The 22,228-nt window shown below is 34.8% G+C and overlaps 2 protein-coding genes across 8 annotated transcripts in view; both read right to left on the bottom strand.

The window, feature by feature from the left end:
* LRRC39 (leucine rich repeat containing 39) overlaps positions 1–7,969 on the bottom strand; it is a 13,589-nt gene extending 5,620 nt beyond the window's left edge. For 2 of the 7 annotated variants that reach the window (XM_026067309.1, XM_026067303.1), the window contains exons 1-7: positions 7,738–7,969; positions 6,876–6,993; positions 6,092–6,247; positions 3,993–4,087; positions 2,952–3,151; positions 1,785–1,890; positions 527–683 (exon numbers count right to left, since the gene is read on the bottom strand). In XM_026067309.1, coding sequence (XP_025923094.1) covers positions 527–683; positions 1,785–1,890; positions 2,952–3,076 — 388 coding nt within the window. In that variant the 5' untranslated portion in view covers positions 3,077–3,151; positions 3,993–4,087; positions 6,092–6,247; positions 6,876–6,993; positions 7,738–7,969. Of the gene's footprint in view, positions 1–526; positions 684–1,784; positions 1,891–2,951; positions 3,152–3,992; positions 5,523–6,091; positions 6,660–6,875; positions 6,994–7,737 lie in introns of those variants that run through there. The other 5 variants (XM_026067304.1, XM_026067305.1, XM_026067306.1 and 2 more) reach the window with 5 other exon arrangements.
* An 88-nt stretch (positions 7,970–8,057) lies between these two features.
* DBT (dihydrolipoamide branched chain transacylase E2) lies at positions 8,058–22,199 on the bottom strand. The gene is given in 13 exon segments (XM_026067310.1): positions 8,058–8,713; positions 9,594–9,665; positions 9,844–10,035; positions 10,851–10,928; positions 11,945–12,111; positions 12,898–13,141; positions 13,968–14,095; positions 16,648–16,829; positions 17,758–17,833; positions 18,007–18,130; positions 19,092–19,156; positions 19,846–19,890; positions 19,893–22,199. Coding segments are annotated over 13 exon segments (1,569 nt in total). The 5' UTR covers positions 19,921–22,199; the 3' UTR covers positions 8,058–8,545.
* Positions 22,200–22,228: the final 29 nt, after the last annotated feature.

A 22,228-nucleotide genomic window follows, 5' to 3' on the forward strand; every position in this document is an offset into this window, starting at 1 on the left:
CTTCCATCTGAACATGAGGAAAAACTTTTTCACTGTGAGGGTGACAGAGCACTGGCACAGGTTGCCCAGAGAGGTTGTGGAGTCTCCTTCTCTGGAGATATTCAAAMSCCRCCTGGATGYRATSCTGTGCAACGTGCTCTAGGTGACCCTGCTTGAGCAGGGGGGTTGGACTAGATGATCTCCAGAGGTCCCTTCCAACCCCAACCATTCTGTGATTCTGTGTAACATGAAGCCTGTTTTTCAGTATCATTTTCTTAACTGTGTTCTCTCATGCCTAGTATCTGGTGTGTTTACAAGCTTTTTTCTCATGGGGAGCTTTAATAACATCTGTCTCCTCCATCTGTATTTTCACATTTTTAGGAACTCAGTGGCTTCAAGATAGCTATCTCACTATCAAATTTGCATCATCTGTTTTCTAACTACTCAGTAGGGTGGTTAGAGAGAAAAGGTGCACAAAAAAAAGCATGTTTGCATAAGCTTAATTTTCTTAGAAAAGTGGGTTAAAACAAAAGAAAGCACAGCTCACCAATTTCTTTAGGTATACTTTCAATTGAATTCCGCGATAGATCCAGAACAACAAGATTGCGAAATCTTCCAATGAACTGAGGTATTTTCTGTAAACTAGTTCTGTGGAGATGCCATTCCTCGAGATGGCTTAGTTTCAGTAAGCATGAAGGTAGTGTCTAAGACAAGAAAAAAGAATAAGAAGAAATTTGTCTTAGCATATAATATGAATAGGCTTTAAAGTAGGATTTTTTTGGAAACATTAACGTTTAATATTGTACTAAAAATAATAAATCTTTCCTTCTTCTCAAGCCATACTGTAACATTCTAAAAAGTATTCCATCAGTGTGGGTCATTCTGACCACAGATTTAAGCAGACCACTTTTTGCTCCCAGGATTTATATATCTGCACTGCTGTCATAACTTGAAAAGCCTCAGCCTTTTTTTTCGCTTTTTTTTTATACACAGCAAATATAACCGAAGATGAAACAGCTCTAAATAGCTTTTTGCTCTTAAAGGTGATCTAAATGGTATTTCCTGTTCTGTTAAGGAAAACAGTGAGCATTTGAGCACAGAGGAATAGAAAAACTACAGCATTTGTATGGAATAAGTTCTTAACAGGGAACAGAGCTTCCCTACACTGGCCTAGGGATCACCAGAGTATTGCAGGATTGGGCCATCACTCTTTCACTGGCCTCAACATGATCTAAATCTCTTCATTGCATAGGAACTGGCCTCTGCATTTCTGTGTTGGTGAAGCTACCAGGTCTGTAGCTTAGAAGAGATTTTTAGATTCCTCTCTGTTATTGAATCTACGGTTACCTGTTTCCCCCCATGCATCAGAAACAATAATAATAGTATTCTGGGAATCTACTGGTTATTTTCCTTTTTAGAAAGAGAAAATAACACTAATAAATCTTTTCATTTTATCTTAACACAAAGGTTTTTCACACTGAAATATTCCAGTAGATCTAGTGTGTTAATAAAATTAATATTTACCTAATTAAACTCATAATTTAAAATGTAATTAAGTTCTAATGCAGAAAAGCCTTTTGGGCTATATTTTTGTAGAGTAATACTTAATATTTGAGAATAAAAATCAGCTTGCTTTTACACTGGCACAGCAACAGTGCATCTCTCAGTTCATTGTTAGCAGAGCATACTGTGAGCAATTCATAGATTAAAAACAGTATAACTGTGAGTGTAAGGATGTAAATACTACAGGTTTTTTAATGCATCAATTATTCAACCCAAGCAGCGTTCACTCCCATCAACACTACCTTCCATTCTTCTTCCTCTATCCTTAAAATTGCTCTCCCATCTTCATTAATAACTTTTTCTTTAAGCTTTGCTAAAGTGGCTCTCTCTTCCCAGACAAGGACTAGTCTACAAGGGAAAGAAGATCTGTCAGTGGGGCAACTATGTATACAGTCAATAATTACTATCCATTATTTTCGGGAACAACAAAGAAACAATAGCCTTTTTGGAGGTCAAACAAGCACTTACTTTATCTGGATGCCAGATATACTATTAATTGAGGGAAGGCCAGGATATAAAGTAATGAAGTAATTCAAAGGAATTCTAATATTTTGCAGCTCAGCATAATTGTTCTTCAAATCCACCCAGTCACAAGAAAGGCATGACTTAATTCAGTTTTATCACATTTCAGCAGGGCAATAGAAATACAGAGTTATGCAAAATGATGGTTCCAAAGACATTCATTTTGAAGCAATCTCCTAAACAGAAAGCCTCCAATTCCACCAAATGTAGAGTGCTTTCAAAGACAATCAGCTAGGGTTTTTTTAGTGTGTTTTCCAAAGGAAATTCATGCAGTTATGCTAATTCTCTTTTTTTCTGCTTGCATTTTCCATGAGTAACTTTTGATTTTGTTATTCCATTTCAAACACACCTGACAAATGAGGAAGGATTCCAAAGATGCTAAATTTCTTCACATTTCACAAAATAGCTGACCAAAGAGACGACCAAGTGACCCCGTTAATGCCTCCACTGAGAAGAAAACATAAAAAATTCAATCATCTCCACTAGTTAAGGTGTCTACACTGGAGAGGGATTTTACAATCTGTATTTTTTTACACTAGGTTCATCAATTAATACGTTGAACATTCAGTGGAGAGTATTTCAAATAATCAGTTGCAGATTATAAAAACAAATGAAAAATTTCTTTATGCTACTGCAGCTGCATTGAGAAGCTACTGTTCCGTAGTATATATCCTGGTGGATTTAGTATGTATGTTTTTTTCTTTTATGACAGAACACAATTCTTTGTTTGATCTGAACATACTGTTAGATTTTCACCAGTAGGAATTCTGCTGGAGTAAGAATTACAGAATTAGATTCTCCATGAGTTTAAAAACACCAGCTATATTCTTCTGTAATGTAGCATATGGTCTAGCTTTTCACATACTAAGTATTTACAATTTACCTACCTTCCTGCAGACCTCTGTCTGAATTCCTTTTCTTTACGTAATTCATCGTTTATTTTCTGTATTCTCACTTCCCAAAGTGTCTTCACAGCAGTGAATGATCCACCACAAACAGCAGTTTCAGTCATGATTCTTACATGTTCTGATTCAGTCACAGGGTCTGATTGTGAACTTCAGGCTCAATGCATCAGTGCATGTATCAACTACCAGATGGGAACAGTGACATGCAAATTAAAAAGCTGCCATTCCTACCTGATTATATTATTAAATATAGTTATTGTACAGAGCTGACAGAATTTTACCAACTGCTTTCTCTTTACAAAATAGATAATTGCATCGAGTTAAATTTTCTCATAATAAAAAATGGTGTTTAATTAGTTTTAAAAATCAGTTTTCAATAAAATGATTGAACAATTAGCTAAAGAATTTATCATCATGGGAGGTCACTAAACCAACATATTAGGATCATTCAAAGATGTTTAGATAATAATATAAACAATGGCATAAAATAAATTAGAAAGCATAAGGAAGTAAAACCTTCAGTTTACATTGGAAATAAGTTAGCATATTTTAGTTGTATTAATTTTCTTCATATTTTTTCTTTTATACTTAATAATATGTTACTTTAGAAGAAGGCTTTTTAAACTTTTTACACTGCTCTTTGAACCTTCATGCTACTCTCCTGAATGTCAGGATCCAAATTGAAAAAAAAAAAAATCAGGCTACTGTTCTGAAGTCATCTCTTCCTTGGTGAGATAATATCTTGAACAGCAGCAAAGTAGGATACTCAGTCATCTCAGTGATTGCACCCCTGTAAGGAGTGTCCTTATTGCCAATATTATACTGTCAGTCCTTTTATGGGGGGGAGCAAGGGGTTTGGAAGTGAACTGGAGCTAAGACATCCATATCCAGCTAAATTTGGAGGGCCAAACTTCATGCCAGCAGCCATGCACATCTGTACTGTGAACACAGTTGATTTAAATGTTCTGTTTCAAACTTTTTACTAATAAAGGGGATAAGTAAGAAAAGCATTGTCTTACGTACACATTCAAACTTGAAAAGTGAGGATAGCCTTCCTCCAGATAAGCAGGTGGATAACAACGAAAGTGGAATTTCAGGACTTTCCATAAAATATTTCCCTGAAATAATTGTTATAAGGCTGTCTTTTAGAGCTATTTTTTCACCATAAATATACTATTATACTTTCAAGTGCCATGGATAAGCAAACATGGTATTCAAATAGCTTGACGAACATTTCTGTGTTCAAACTGGTAAGCATTCTGTTTTATGTTTACCACTTCTCTTGCTAAGGTGGTTATTTGTAAAGCCCGATTATACTGAATCACTTAATTAAAAAGGTATGGGTAAGCAAATAATAAGAAACATAAATTGTAAAGACTGCTTGCCATTATAAAGACAGCATAAAATCAAATTACAATGCTTGAATAAAGGAGCATCTAGTCCAATCCTTTGATATCAATGGTTCTTAACTGTTCTCTGTTTGTTAAGGGAAAGTGGCAGGATTTGACAGGTGACACAAATGACATCCACAGCGTGACACAATGCACTCTGGCATTTGCATTCCTAAAAAGGGATTGAGGTTTTTCCTGTAAAGAATGGATCGCATCCTCTTTCCTTCCCCTACATAAATGTAATCACATTTACATGCTGTACTTTGAGGGATTAATTTCTCCATCAGCAGTCCTCAGTAATTATCTTTCCCATTCCTCATCCCAATATGCAGCAGGAATGACTTAAAACACTGTATGAAGCTTTCTGCTCTGATTAGGGGCTGCAATTTAAATTGGCTTATTTTTTAGGAGTAACCTTCTACTGAGATTAACTGATCTACCTGTTCTATCATTTCTCATTGTTTATAGACATTTCCTAAATATAAGCCTTTTAAGGTAGAAAAAAAAAATCTTTTTATATACATTGTGCAGAAAACAGACAATGAGGTGCCAAACTTTAAAGAGATATTTTTTGATACCTGTACCACAAAAGACAGTATTGGACTATACAGTCAAAACAGTATTTTTTTTTTTTTTTAATGAAATTTTACACTTGGCAGCTCTCTTGCAGTGAAAAGCAGCTTATTTAATAAACACTGCTTTAGAATCATGAAATATAAGAGGCCTTATAGATAGGCTTCTGTTTTCAAGGAGATTTAATTATATAATAACAGGACTATCATCAAAACCTTCTTGTTCTTATATCTTATGATTTGTCAGGAAAATAAAAAAATAATAATAACCATGTCAACAATTCAGAAGTAAATTCCCAAGTGTGGCTCTCAAACAACTGCAAACTTACTCCCATGTAACTAGATCTCTCAACAACTTCACCACCAATCATCCAAAAGAGTTTAAGAACAACTTACCTAAATTATTTGGGGTTTTCAAACATTTTCCATAACTCATTGCTTTCTGGGCAAGAGCAGAGATGAGTTATGAATCTTGTCTGTACTACTACAACCATTTAGAACTCTCAGTTGGACGCCAATGTAATATCAGCCTAGTTCTAATTTTAACCTATGCTGAGAATAGAAAGCATCACATGAGGCATTTCGGCAAAGCCCCCTGAGCTTTTACCACTCTTAACGTCTTCCCAGTTTGCTGAACATGACTGGACCCCCATAAATTGTTTATGGGATTAACAAAAGTTACTAATTGTAAACAAAAAGAACAATGGAATACTTGCTATGCTCAATAATGAAATTTTAAAAAGCTAGTTTTGAATTCAAAATGATAATTACTTGTTTTACTCTTCTAACATTCCTCTGCAAGATAACTGAGCTTCACAAAAATATTTAGTCAGTATTATAAAAGTGCTATTAAACAACAACATAGATTAATTAGACTAGAAAAATATTTTATCGCTAAGCATTTTACTCATTTCTTTTGCCTATGGAATCCTGAAGAATTTTAGTGCAAATTATCAAAGTTTCCAGATTGAAAACTAAACTTTATCAGCTGTTCAGAGGGGTTATTACTCATTCCTTTTCATGCTCCCAATCATGAAACATTTTTTACATTAGTTTTCTTCAAGAGCCATTGAAGAAGGTAAAATAGAACAAATAACTCCGTTAGAATAAACCACCAATAAATATTAGAAGTGACTTGATGGACCATTTAGACTAATACCTTTTAACTTTGTTATTATTTCTGGTGTTTAGACTCTTCTTCTTCACTGGAATGAAAACAGGGAGATAGCAATAAACACAGATCACTCTTTGAGGTAGAAGCCATAAAACTGGATCGTTCTAACCAAGAATGCACTTAAGAGTGTAAAATGTGAAGCTGAAATTAAAAATTTCATTCATTAGGTAAAACTCTCATCTAGTAGAAATAGTTTTCAGTCACTTTTTACCTTACTATTTTAGATATGTACTACCTTAGATTCTAGCATTACTACATAGAACTTAACAATGGAAAGTAAAAAGAGTTCTCCAGGCCATTATTAACTATCGAACACCAATACATATTTTAAAAGATACTAACTACTTCAGATTTCAGTCTTCTAAGCTTTTTTTTGAAAAACAAGTTATCCAACAGCAAACAGGATCCAACACTTCTACTTCTTTCGGTTTTGGTATAGTTATTTCTTCTTTTGATTTTGGTTTAATTCCCACAGTGCTTTTTAAACAATGCTTTTGTTAATCTGAAAAATCATAATTAAAAATCTAACTACTTAATTTATTCCTCCTTGAAAGTGATAGAGAATTAGAGCTAGGCCAAAAAAAACCCTTCCTTTTTATTGGAGTTTTGAGATACAATGTAAATTTCAAACTCTTTCTGCTAGCAAAATTCTTCTGTCTGAAATATTTTAAAATCACTTTATCATTTTCTATCATATACTTATGCTTCCTCATTTTTTCCCCCCATGGTCATAAGGTTAAAAAATATACTAGGCAGACTAAGCCCTTACCACAACAATACACTTGTAGGAGAGTAGCCATTAGGCTTTGTCCTTTTGGCAGTCTCAAGTGCAGTACGTTCTTTAAGATAAGAACAAATAGAAGACTGAGTCACCTGTACAGGATTACCTGCATGAAATTCAAATAAAAAGAGTATTACTACAACTCTTTGTGGTTTTAGAAAACTTTTATTAGTAATAAAAAAGTCTGATGAAAATTAAATAGGTGATAAGCACAATATATTAGTCAAACTTTGCAAGAACTGATGTATATAAAAGCCCTTTATATCACAATAGAAATATAAATAGCAGTGCACATGTATGCTCTCCCTTTACACTATCAGCTTTCCTCCTGCTCAGTCTCAGCATCAAGGACAGAAGAGATTCTATCTCCAGTTGCTCATGTCTTGCATCTTCACAGCAAGAGACTATTGTAGACTGCTTGGGTCTACAATTTGGGAGCATGCTACTGTAGAGACAGTTTTTGATACATTTAAAGAAAGGAGAAAAGGCCTCCCAAATTAATTATTCAGGCCACATAACTGTCTGTCTATGTCTGTTTGCAAGTTATACTTATAGAAGGTATTTATATCCAATAGTTTTCTTTGCATCTCCTTTTAAATAACCACTGCAATCCTCACCATCTGTTTAGTTTACCTTAAAGCAGCATATCTGTTGTCTGTTCAGAAGGCATTAGCTTGAAACCTATTCATTATCTGCTTTGTATCTGAATTTAAAAAGTCCTTATCTCATACAGTATTTTTGCTAATATTAATTCTTTGTTGTATTAATCTGTCAAATTCTAGTATCCAAACATCAATAATACAAGGTGATGCAGGCTTTTAGAACAAATTCTGTTTACTGACATGCTTACCTATTGATGGAATAACAAATGGAGTCATCCTTTTTTACAGACAGCTGCTTTCTATAAGAAACAAAAATAACTGGAAAGTATTTAAGGACCTCAACTACTTTCAGCTTATAAAAATATAAGATATTCTAGAGTATTTATAAGGCCCTGATGGTTGTCAGTAAATGTTTTGAGTAAACATTTGAGTAAACATGCCATTTCCCTTTATCATCTGATAAAGAGTACCTGTGCAAGTCATCTCCAGGAAAAAGTGGACTAGAGAAAGACATGAGAGGAGAGGTTAACTCAGTTAAACAACAAAAAGCTCTCTGGACATCTTAAAACATAAGCACAAAAGGCATTTTATTTGTACATGATTTTTGCATAACTTCTTCAGGAACTTGGATATAACCTTCTGTCTTTGTTAAAATAAAGGTGTGTGTCCAACAAGGAAGAATTGTGAGTATTTCCCTTTGAAACAGGTTAATCAATTTAAAAATATTGCAGACATGTAGATCACTGTCATTCAGTTACATCAGCCTAACATCAGTATATATTTTAAAAGTCAAAATAAAGACTTTCCATCACCATACTCAGGAGTCACACCATGACTTATTAAGTTTGACAGGCTGCTGTAGAAGAAATTACAGCACTAGTAATTTGATTTAAAAGAATGTAACAATTAATTGATAGACTGGTATCAGCTGTTGAGAACTTTTAACCACATAAAACAATTATATAATGTGAGTAGCAACAGGCATGTGCTAGCACCGCCAGCTTTCATTCAGTCTAATTTGCAAAGTTTAAAGGCATATTCTAGCCATAATTTCCTTTATTTAAGGTCTAGCAGCATTGAAGCAGGATTCTCCAAATAAGATTTCCACAAGTTAGAAAACCGGGCCATTGTAGCTCCATCAATAATGCGGTGATCAGCTGACCAACTCACATTCATTATCTGTGCTTTAAATACTTCACCTTTTCCATTAAACCGAGGAAGAACCTAAAAATCAGAGAATAGAATAAAATGGAAAAATAAATATTAAATACTTTCATTAACAAATATGTACTAACATTTTGCTAAATTAAATAAACAGCAGTAGTGCCATTCATGAAACAAAGATTTTCCCATTATTGTCTGTATTGCAGATTTGAATATATTGCTAACCTACATTATAAACAGTCATATCCTATTTCCACCATCTTGGAAATACTGAAGTAGTGAAAACCTTTCTTGACTGAAGTTTCTTCCTGAATAGTTTATTGCACTATTAGTGCTCAAAGTGACAATTTCCCAAGAGCATTCCCTAAATAAAAGGCTTATAGGAAGAACACAGGAAAAGTATTTTTAATTAATACTAATTTTATTTCCAGTGTTGACCTTCCATGTCTGTATTAAAGAATTTAAGTCTGAAATTCAAAAAATAAGAACTGCCTTTACCATTTGAAGCTCTGTAATAGGTTTGGCTATCTGGCTTATGAAGCTAAGCCTGATTATCTGAATACCTTTCTACTTTCAAGTTTTCTCTTTGATCATAACAAAAATGCTAGAGTCATGCTGCAAGACTTGTAAAAATATATTTACGTTGTTTCTTAATAACTAGGAGACTAAATAGAGATGTAAATGAAATATTATAGGATTCTAGAAAATAAATATGAACCATTGGGGTAAAAGATTTCTATTTACATATTTCATGTCTGCATAGACATCTAAAAATACTGTAAAACTCTCCATTCACAAGCTAAGCAGTTTCTCTTTCATAAAGAGGAAATGTTTAAATAAGAACAATATACAAAGGGACACTCAGTGTTACATATGCATTAAAGAGGACCTCAGTTTGCTACAGTTAATTGACCACATCACTGAGATAAAATTAATATACCTGTATCTTTCCAAGCGCTCCAATAGCTACTTCAGGAGGTAGTATCACTGGTTTGGTGTAAGTGCCACCAATCTACAAGGAAAAAAGCTGGGGATATTAGTTAGGGAATAATTATATCATTCTTTTGAAAAAGCAGATTGCTTCTTGCATGAATTGCTACAGGTTTTGTTTTTTGCATATTAAACTTTCATTAGGATATTCATTTCAGAAGCAATTTTCAGATGTAAGTTCTCATTTTTCCTGTACTTACTGTGCCAATATTTGAAAGGGTGAATGTTCCCCCAGTGAGGTCATTTGTTCCCAGTTGGCCTGCAGAGCCCAGGGATTGTAGACGATTTAATTCAGAAGCAATCTCAAATACACTACAGACTTGAACATTTTTCACATTTGGGACAATTAAACCTTGCTCTGTGTCCATAGCAACTCCAATGTTGTGCGAAGCCTACAATAAGTTTCATTAACCAGACATTAACACAAGCAGTCAACATAAAACTTATTTTACACAAGAAAGCACTTGAAAGCTTTTGACTTTTTTTTTTTTTTTTTAACCAAGGAAGTACTGTCTGTATTAAGCAACTCCACTATACTACTTTGAGGGGAGGAGGGGAGGTAAGTTTTAGAATATTAGCTTTCTACATCTGGAAAGTAAGCATAAATTGATTTTGGCAATTTCACATCCAGGAAATCTAAAATTTTGGATTCAATTTCACACTGAAAATATTTTATATTTTCTTATCCAGACAAACGTCCTAAAATGACTAACAGTCTGAAAGAGACTACTAGACTTAAAAAAAATGGAAACTGAATTATCTTTGCATTTTCTGGAAGGAATATATAAGGATTCATCTAAGAGATATTGATAAAACAACATAAAAGGAATTTGCACTGCTCTATATATGCAACATCCCTTAAGAAAATAGATGTTCATTGCCCAGAAGTATCAGTCCAGCACATTTTATGAAAATTAAATAAATTTTAGCAAACTGAGTTTAAAAGATGACTTTAATACATAAGGGTTAGAGCTGGAACAGTAGAACCACTGTGCCATTACTAAAAAATTACTGCTGAAATCAGATCTGTATTAAATCTAATTCAATCTTAGACAGAATCCGGATACGCAAATTATTTTCCAGCACAACATAATAATTTTGTTACAAGCTATAGGTTCCTATAATTAGCTCAGACATCCTGAAAAGGTACCCTTGTTAGCTCTTAGTTTGGGATTTTGCTCATAACTTTTTTCAGGATTTTACAAACCTTATATGTGATATTTTGACAGCTTTCATCCAAAGAAGCATTAAGAATAGGATACTGCAATAATCCCAGAGAAGCTGCCTGTTAAATATAAAAGAAAAAAGATAGATTTTTATACTTTGCAACTAAAACAGCTACATTAATATTCTTACTCAAGGATGGAAGGGAAGCAACAGTGGGAGACAATTCCGATTAGTAATGATTTGGATTTCCTCTATGGAATCAAATTTGGTCTAAACTCTCCTAAACCCTCCTTGTACGTTATAGTCTGTCATGATTAGGACAATGGAAGAAAAAGACAATTTACAAAAAACAAATATGTACCAGACATGGAAAAGGGATAATCACTCTTTATAATTACAATCAAAGTTGAATTTGCATTTGGTATTTCCTGCTTCACAATTCAAATTAAATATCCTGGCATGAAACTTATGAGATTCAGCAATGTCATTCTTAGCTCTCCACTTAAATAACAATTATTTTGAGGAAGTAATATTAATTCCCTGGGAAAAAAGAGGCAGCAGAATTAGTCTTTAATTAGCCCTCTAACTGAAATAGCATTATCAGAAGTTTCAGACTAAGCTATATGTTCAGCCTTCAGTGATGTCAACAGCTGGAAATGGCCGGAAATAGAACTGTGGCAAATAAACGAATTCAAGTGCCTGGTCTTCCGAATAACAAAGCAGATGCGCTCATTCACCTGAGGGATTCACTACCAACAAAATAAAATAAAAAAAGAAATTGCATTTGAAGTGTGATAATGGAGCTCATAAAAAATACTGATGTTTCCAAGATCTGTTTCTGCTAGTTCAAATTGAAATATTCAGTGATGCTTAGACCCTTACTGAGTAATGATTTAACTGTTCTATCCTTCACCATTAATATTTCAAAAATTTTCCTAGATATTATATAACCCTACTACAATCCCAATAGTGAATTGATAAGTGGCTCAACAAACAAGCTGTGACTTTTCTTGTGACTTGTGACTACTCAAATGATAGAGATGTACTTCAAAGCTACAACAGCAGTCAATCAATCAGAAAATTTTGACAAAATCTGCATTAGAGGTCTATACAGCACTCTGCTGCATTTCTCACCTTTATGAAGAAGGGCATAAAGGAAAGCTTAACTCCACGAGTTTGTGCTAGAGGTTTCAGCTCTTCTCGCAACTGAATGAGCTGAGTCAAATCAATCTCATCGCAATAACCAAAGTGAGGGATCTTTAAGGCTGCACTCATAGTCTTTACCATTGCCTTGTGAAAACCTGAAAAATATTCACTAAGTTCTTACACCAACAAAATGAACTGCCGGGAAGTTATCGTGAAGTTTCAATTATTTGGTTTCATTTAAAAAATTACAAAACTTAGAAAAAGAAAAAAGAAAAAGACATAGTAAAGTTCACTTTAGGATCAACAGTTAGTCACCACATGCAAACTTAATTCTTACAGTTGCAATATTTCAGATTATATTATTCCATACTTCTCCTACGTATGTATGTATTTGAAATTATAATATAGTAATCTACACTGCTTTTTCTACCCTCTCCATGCTGACACTGCCTGAAGGCAAGCATAAACCTCATTTCTTCCTCTTTTAATGTGATTTTTCTTACATCAGCACCTTCTGTTGTGCACTCTTGTCCAGAACAAGTCTGAATGCTGAAGTTCATTACTTTTAAGCTCTAATAAACACCTATACTCGCTGTGCCTTGACACTAATTACATAATGACTCATACTGCAATATATTCAAGTGTTTCAGAATTCCTACCCATTTCACCACATATTTGAGAAAACATGGATTAAAAATGAGCAAGTGCAATTTACAGCCCAACTCCCTCCAGCCAAAACATGAACAATTATTTCATAAAATAATAATTTCAAACATCACATGCCTGCAAAGCATATTTTCCTATTTCTCACTGTCTCAGCAGACTTGCAGGATAATGAACTAAAACAGACTTTCCATCAAAAGAAATCGAATGTTCACTGAGTAACATCTATTGTTAGTAACTGTGAACATTATTTCAAGATTTTATATTTCATGGTTTACCTGTTATAGCTTCAGTTTTATCTTTTCCTGAAAATGCAATGGGTCTGGAAACAGGTACAGGAATTTTACGTTCTTTGTCCTTTGGAGCAGCTGGCACTGTCTCGGATTTTGGCAAAGGTGGGATAATTTCAGCCTTTGGTGATGGAGGTAAAATAGCTCCTGTCTGTTTGGCCAAATAATTGAGTATGTCTTCTTTAAGGATTCTGTTATCTTTCCCTGTCCCAACAACTTCACTCAATTTAATCTGAAAGATACATAGTAAGCTATAACATTTTTGCTTTACAGCAATATAAAAAAATTCCACATTGTAAGTGAATTACAATTAAAAATTATTCCAGGTACTGATCTAACATACTTACAATTTTCTTTCCTTTTCTATGACTTATTCCCTTTCTATGAACACCATTCAAATCATCTAAAAGTCCCTCTAGATATCTAATTGCATACTTTAAGGAGGAACAATGGATATGGCTTACTTCTTAATTACCTCACAGGCTCAATAGTGAAAAATTTATCTGAGGAAAGCCATCTGTCACTTAATTTTCTCTATTTACTGTCTTACTTTTCTCCTAAAAATGCACCACAAGCTTTCCAAAACAATAGAATATTCACAGATTCACAGAAAACAGAAATAGAAAAGCCCTTAAAAGGTCACCTAATCCATTTTCTACTGCAGGCAAGATTAACCTCACCTATGTCATTTCTGATCCAAATGTGAAGACTTTAAGAACAAAACAGCTAAAGCTGAGATTCCATTTTCCCTTCCTCCCTCCTCTGTCCCAAGAATCTATTCTGGTGCTTCCTTATTTTTACCTCTAAAAAGGTTCTCTTTATCTCCAAACTCAAGTGTCCTAGCTGCATCTTAAGCCCAGTTATTCTTTTCATATCCACCATAATCATAGTGAAAACATCATTCTCTTCATCTTTATGACAGTTTTTATACATTTGAAATATATTTGAAAACATGTCTTCCTCACTGCACTTTCCTTTAGACCAACATTCTCCTGGTTAGTCAAACTGGTATGTAGAAGAGAGATAAAACTCAGCAGGACCTGATTCAGTGAACTCACATTGTTTTCCATGGCAAGACGACGAACTGCAGGGGTTGCCAATGTTTTATGACCTTTTATCTCTTGGTGAGTGTGTTCTTCATGAGACATAGCAGGTGTTTCAACAACATCTTCTTCTGGGGCAACACCTGCAAACAGGAAGAAAAATATTAACTTTATTACAGTTCTCTATAAGCATCTGTTGTAGTGGCTAAATAGAGGGTAAAGTATGGGAACTTGTTTAAGTTAAACTTAAGTTTAAACTTAAATTTCCTACTTTAAGCAAAAGTTAAATGGACAGTAAAAAATAAAGCTGAACAAATTCTCAAATATCTTAAAAGAAACCAGCAAAGGAAGTATTAGCTACCTCTCAAAGTACTGGATATTGCAATAGCAAAGGTTAATCGTGATCTATCAGTGACTGGGTACCTTGTGTGTTTCTAGACAAACATGGTTAAATACACACGTAGGAGCCAGAGAGAAAAAAAAGGAGAAAGGAAAATCATAAAAATACTTACAAATACAGAGCTGAAATCAAAGACCAGCAAATTCATGGACACCTGGATCATGGGTTGTTTATTTTCTTTTGATGTATATTTTGGAATATTTGATTAACATATATTACAGAAGTGGCATAGCAGGTATAGGCAAAGCAACAAAAAGCTAAATTTCTTGGAACTCTAAAGACTATTTTCCTCTCTCTAAACAAGCTTATTCAAACTTGGATGCTTTCTTGTTCTTCTGTATGCAAAAAACACTTTGAAGAAAGACTCGCAAACCAGTAATAAACTGTATATTACTACTTTTGTTATGCCTAAAAGTTAAAGAAACAGTACACCTTGAAAATTTATTCAGAATTACTAGTTCAAATTAAAAAATTACATTAATTTTAAAGTAAGAGAATTCATCTCAAAGAATTGCAGATTTTCTAATTTTTGAAAGCCTGAAAAACATACCAGTGAAAATATCTCTCCAGTACTAAAATAAAGAGAAAAGAGAGAAATTGCACAGTTATTTCTATCTGTAATCTTTTTATTTTGATATGGCACAAAAGTCTCCAAAGATTAGCGTAGAGGAAGAAAATGTCTTGGAGAGCATGTCACTATTTGGTACAGTTATTTTATGACAGAAAAAAACTATATATGATTTTATTAAATTTGTTTTTAAATTATTTAAAATTCAGGTGGTTTAAATAAATCCAAACTCTAGGCAGAGCTTTTTAAACCAGAGGTTCCCCAACTAAGGAGTGGCACTTTGGGAATCACAAGATCCCTAAGAAAATTCTACTTTCTTTTCCATTTTCTCCTCTCTCACGATCTCTCTAGTCATCCTTTGAAAAATCTTCCCTTTCTAGCAAGTAACTCAGTTGTTAGACCAACAGAGAGATGAGCAGAGCCAAAGGCATTTTGCATCTGTTGATGCAAAAATGTGTCTTGCATCTGTTGTGGCAGCCAAATACCTGGAGGGTGTGAGGAAAGCAGCTGCCTATTCCTTCACAAGTAGTGGAGTTAAAAGTGTGGTTCTTYAGCCCCTTCACTCCTGACTCCTCCAACTCTAACCCTAGCAATAAGCAGTAAGACATTCTTCTGAAGCTACTGGTCCATATCACAGTGTCAGGTACTATATCGTCATGACTCTAAATGTACACAATGCTAAAATGATTGCGTGCATGTTGCAGTGGTGCCAGCATTAGCCTTCCATTGAACTGCACCACTCTGTAAGAACTGGTCAGGCTCCACCCTGGACCACAGGTTTTGCTTTTCCTCCCTTAGCCTTACGGCCAGTGCCAGGTTATCTGCCCAGGTAATATTGTTCCTCCTTTCCCCCCAAAGCACCAGGGCAGAACAGAATTGCTGCAGAAATGCAAGGATCTTTATGGCTCAGATGATCCCAGGAGTGGAGCAAATGATGGAAGGAATTTCACCAAAGCAGGGGGTCCTCCACCCAGTGTGGGCAGGGACTTCAAGAGGTCCAGTCACCCTACAACCACGTCGCACTGCAACGTCTGTCATGGTATAAGGTATGGGTCTGAACAGTTTTGGGCTCCTTGATGAGATGAAATGGGAACAGGGAGTTTAGTGAAGTGAGAGTCCTCAAACATGGCCCTGAAAGCCACACTGAAATGTTCTTCAAATTGCAATATAATTCTTATTTTTATTATATTCTGAAATATCCAAACTGTATGTGAACCATTATTTGACTAGAAGCTCATTCGAGCCTCACAGACCTCGCAGGTTCCAGCAGTGAATTGAACTCTCTTGTCTTGAAGTAAAATCATAACCCTAATTTCACGAGATCACTGATTCACAGCAAAAATTACTGTGTACCTCCAAGACCTTGGTAGGTGGACATTTCCGCCATTCTCTTTCACTGTATTTTAATTCCTCCCTGAAAATTCTCTCCTCTGTGAGAACCAAAGCTTTTAATATTTACTTTGAGCTACTATGGATGGGAACATAGCAGTGCTAAAGGCTGCTTGAGCTAAATTTTCAATAGGAAATGTCCAACTTTTGAGATTTTAAATCATAATAAAATATCACAGAAGAATTAATAAAAGTATTTTCTACTTAATTTTCTTCTTGACTTTATAGAAGAAAAAAAAACAGATTTAACATTTTCAAGGGAAAAAAATCTACTGACAATCTGATGATTTTATGACAACAAATACAAAACATGCAAGAGAAAAAACAGTTTACAATACCTTTTGAAGCATCAATTTCAATGTCCACTAATGGTTTTCCAACATAAGCAATTTCATCTAAATTGTAATGGAGTTTTCTAATGATGCCATCATAACGACTAGTAATAGTAACAGAAGCTTTATCACTTTGAACTTCACAAATGCTATCAAACTGAGACACACTATCACCTTCTTTAATATACCTAAGAGAAAAGACACAGGCTGGTATAAAACATATTAAGTTTAAAAATCTACGCTGTGTATTCTTCTGATAAGTTCCATTACGTACATCCACACAACGTGAAAATGTATTCTAGATAAGAAGCCAAACTATACATAATGGATACATTTGCTGTATATCTTGGCAGACTACTCCAGAACTCTTGGTTGTGTGAAAAGTAGCAATGATTGAGAATATCATCACATTTATATTTTTGCTGTTACTTTAGCTAAAAAATAGCCGAGTTTTCTTGACGGATTATAAACTGTCTAAAAATAAGAATGAGCTTTGCTTAGTTTGAAGCTAAGGAAGGTCTCAATTTGAAATTGCCAGGACCAGTGTAGGATCAGTTTCAGACATGAAACTAGAAGTGGGAAACACTGCCTCCAGTGCAAAGAGGGTATCTTCAACTATTCATACAAAGAACAAGGCGTTCCAAAACTGCCCTCCCCCACTGGACACTTTGATTTTGTTTAATCTATTTATCAATGGCCTTTTAGGAACAATTTACATGTTCAAATCTTTTTTTAAAGTAATTGGAAAAGTACTGCAGGATAAAATTTTGTTGTGGTTTCTCCAGAGAAGTACATTTTTTTCTAAATTTCAGCTCAACAAGTATAATTAAAAGTTAGGTCTCCTGCACTCCAAAAACATTAATCACTGAAAGAAAGTCTACCTACAGGTGCAGTTAGGACATCCTATTCCCTCCATCTTTTCCCCTCCCAAATAAACCAGATTGCAGATAAACAAAATGTAAAGCTCAGACTATACAGGGCTTCAAAATATGGAAAATAAAATGTAAAAAAATTCACCAGTAACCCAGAAAATGTATTCTCAGGTGACTAACGAATAACACAGCTGTTAAACTAGTTGCTGATTTCTTAGTATGTTTCTAAGAAAGTGGAGCTTACCATTCTTTCACAGTCACCTCTGTAATCCCTTCTCCAATGTCAGAAAGCTTAAACTGAACAATTTGGCCACATGAAACTTAAAACAGAAAATGAGGAAAAATAAAAAGTTTTAATATTAAATATATGATATCACACAGAAAATTTTGAATGCATCAAAAATATGCTATATACCAGTTATATACAAACTGCTAACATAACACTCATAAAATAGCAATATAAAATAAATTATTTTAGTATGAAAAAGATTACCAGCAGATGTTCTGAATAATCGCTGTTGATGACTAAACTTGAGGGCAGATTTGTCAAACAGGCACACATATTTTGATTTTATAAACTGAATGCTGCTGCACGATCTAACGTGGTGAACACAAACCTGGGGGAGAAAAGTCTCAAGTGTTAAAATATTGCACTGAGGAAGGCAGAGCTCATTTAATATTCTTGATGCAACAGTAACTAAACTAAAATAGTTCAATTCTAATTTATTTAGAGAAGTTCTTATGAAAACACAATTATACTAAATGGGTATGGAATGTATAATGATCATTAAATTAGCATAAGCTTTGCCATGTCCTTTAATAATTTTAATAATACATCACAGGGGAGATCAAAGCCACAATAACACAATCAATTAACAAAAATCATGACAAAATCTGGCAACAGATAGTTTCTTTAAGCAATTATTTTAATCAGGACACACACACAAAAGCATATACCCCAATAACTGCATCAGCCACATGAAACAGTCTCATGCAGAATGAATGCTGGAAAGGTCCCTTAGCCAGTGGGAAAAATCAGTATATTTTTCTCTGTTGGTTCTTATTCCAAGCAAAGGTTGATCAGAAATACTAATTAGAAAGGAACTTCACACTGGAGGGCATAGTTGCCCTTTCATTTCTTTTAAAATATAGAAGACAAACATCTTGAAGTAAGTATCATTTTACATTAACTTCATTGACTTTTTGGGTGTGAGGTGCTTTTTTTTCATGGTTACAATTATATTTATCCAGAAATCAACTTCAAGGGTCAACAGAATTTTCTGAAAGGTTCTCTATACAAAACTTTATGCTTTAAAGCATCATGTAATCACAGCAGTCATGATTTTGGTCAACAGCAAAGCCAGTGGCACTTGCATTGACATAAACAGGCATTTTATCATTAAACGCATTAGAAGTTAGTTCAGACCCTTTCTTATTTAGTAAGATTTCTTTAATCTAATTCTGGTGTTACATTGTCCTAGAGTGACATAAAATTAATACCAAAAAACCCCAATTATCTGCAGGTACAATCTCTAATTAATTTAGAGATATGAAAAAAATTCAGGTGCTACAATGTACCTCAGGTAGCTCAAAACTGTAAAATTTACAAATTATCTTCTCAGAAGAGCCAGAAAACAGGACACCTGTGTGGGAAAGTTCATTTTAACTCCTTTTTTTTTTTTTTTAAATAATCCTTTCAAATAATTGCAAAGCATATGAAACTTCCTGATTATCCTACCCTACCCCCAAAACAATGGAAAATTTTGCACGTTTATATTGCACATTTCAAATGCAGATTATCCAGAAGACTGTACTATACTGAATTGAAAACATACATATTTTCTATATTATTTGATCTAGCATGCAAATTACATTTAAATATTACCTTTCTTTTAGGAACAAATATTTATACAATACACTCTACCTTAAAGGACACTGCAAAGTCATGTTGAGCTACTTTTCAGCTACCTGCTACTAAGATCGTATTTGTTGATCTAGAATAAGTATTTTTCTCATTCCTATCATGAACAAACAGTAATCCCTTTTCATTAGTCCTCCAAACAATTTTCACAACAAAAATTCAGGTAAAATGACAATTGTAAGCTATAACAAATCTTATTTTATGGATGCATTTAAAATTTTCATTAATTTATAAAACTGGCACATAATGTATGTTTTCCCAAGGCAGATTTCTTCTATTTTTAATTGTGTATTTCTTTCTATCTGAGTCCATGGTTACTTTCTTTTGTCCAGCAAGATCTTTTTGTTCCAAACTTAAAATAAAACTCTTTTCTCTTAATGTGCCCCTACATGGAAAAGATTCAATATTTACCTGTGAAGATGATCACAAGCAGCATGTCAAACCTCTGAACTATCTATAAATGTGAAGTTTCATAATGCTTTCCATGTGATTTTAACATTTGGCAACCAATGGAGATAGTGAATTAGTAATGTCACTGCCAAAAAAACAGACTGGTTTTGTTACAGAAGGGTTTCAGAACTGTTTCAATTTATATTTGCAGGAATAATTCCAAACTACTGCATTTTGTAAAACTAAATCTGTCTTTTTGGTCTGTAGTTGATCTTTACCAGAAAGTTGGTGTGTTAGTATATTAAAGCAATAATACAGTGCCCAGTCTCTCCACATAACAACGTGTTCCTTTCTAAAAGCTGAAAAATTGAAACCCATAAACTAAGAGGCTTTATTTATTCATTTCAGCATTTAATCATCACAATACTATTTACTGTGTAAAGCAAAGTAAGGAAATAACAAAAGCATATAAAAGACAAAATTAATCCTAAATTCAATATACATATCCATACCATTATATATACAACTCATATATATGTAGATATATAGGTATATATGAGATGTACATGTTCATGCAACTGCTAAATATCAGAAGGTAACAAAAACCAACCAGCACAGTACTACCAGTTATGTTTATGTCACCACTATTACGCTATAAGGCAATGATGCTGCAGTAAGAGAATACCTTTCCTACACAAGTCTTGAGAGTGCAGAGTTACTGCGGGGAGAAGAGACTAGGGGGGCTTATGCCTTCTCCAGTCTCTCACTGATACTGAAGACTCATCAGCCACTGATGATGAACAAAATTTCTTAAGGTTTAAAGTTTGAACAAAGACAACCCTGGAGCATACACTATTTGGGGGAGAATTGCCTTGATCCTGTCTGGTTTAATTTTGGTCATTTCCTTAAGAAGAAGCCTATCGCGCTTTTATAAATTACCATTGATCCTGGAAATCTACTGCTGTCCTCAGAACAAAATGTTGTTATTCAGCCTGCAGGCAACTGATTACCTGATGAAGTAACACTCAGTTTCAAAGTTGAATTGAATAAATTGTGTTCAAAGGTAACGATTTCACATTAAAGGATACTCCTCAATGAAACTCATTTGACTTGCTCTCATATTGAGTCATTTTAATGAACATTTATTAATACATTTTGCATAGCTATTCTGTATCTCCACATATATAGTTGCCTATATACTAAATCAATAAAATCCTTGCTAGTGTATTTTAGTCAGCCTTAAAAATTGGCACCATATCCTAGTCTCTACATGACTCTCCTTTCCCCACCATCTAACACGAGGATCCCAGACTCCTTTCTTTTGTTCTTCACAATCTTTAGCCCATGTCCATGTCTATGGACAACCACCATTAGGCTGTCCTTCCCTTTGCCAGCTTTGCAAGAGCATTGAGAATATTAAAATATGACACTTTAAAATTATAACAGTAACTTTATTTCTTGGATATTGACACTGTTTTACCATGATGGTCAGAGGAAGAATTAGTTTCTTGTAACATTTAAAATGTGCTTGCAGCTAATGCACGCTATAAATAGCCAATTCTAAATTACACAGTTCGGCATGCAAGGATGCGAGGATGACGTTCAGCATAGATAGGATGAACATTTTCAATTTATCAGAACCTCCCTCTGGATTCGAAAGTAAACAGTCTGGTTAGAAGGAAGACTAAAAAGCAGCTATTTCCAAGGTTCTTTGATTAGCAGAATGAGTCATATGTAACTTAAAACTAGATAATTACAAAAGTATCACTGAAAAAAATTCTTCACTGCTACACTTTTACAATGTATGTATTACTACTAAGTGCAAACCTAACAACAAGAAACCAGAATGGATAATGATTTTAATTTTGCTTTCACTTGGATTATGGCACAAAAGATGTTTCTTTTTGTGACATTCCCAGAACAGCAGTAACATAATCGGAAACCAACACTTCGATGCCGCAGCCAGCCTACAGCACAGAAGGCAGCGGAAAGCATGAAGTAACTGCTCGTGATGATATATGTTTAAGAGATTACACGTGTCTTTAAAAGCAATTAAGCGGCTTCACCTCTCGAAGCGTGGTAATGTGCCTCAACCATCCAACCTACAAACACCGGAGCTCCCGGGGTTCGGGGATTACACGCGTCCCTTTTCTGGGCGTGCCGTGACCCGTCGCCGTCCGCGGGGACGCGGCGCGCAAGGGGGCGCGGGGCGGGCGCGGGAAGGCGAGGCAAGGCGAGGCACCGCGCACAGCAGCGGAGGCGGCGCCGGCGGTTCTCGCGGAGGCGCGGGCTTCTCTCACAGAAAACGCGCACAAACGGCAAAACACTCAGGCGGCGAGAACGCGAGGCCGGGAGGCCGGCGCCGGCCGGCCGGGGCCGCGCGTCCCCTCGGCGAGCAGACCGC

This window comes from Apteryx rowi, unplaced genomic scaffold (assembly GCF_003343035.1).
Source record: "Apteryx rowi isolate R43461 unplaced genomic scaffold, aptRow1 scaffold_258, whole genome shotgun sequence".
Classification (NCBI taxonomy): Eukaryota; Metazoa; Chordata; class Aves; order Apterygiformes; family Apterygidae; genus Apteryx; species Apteryx rowi.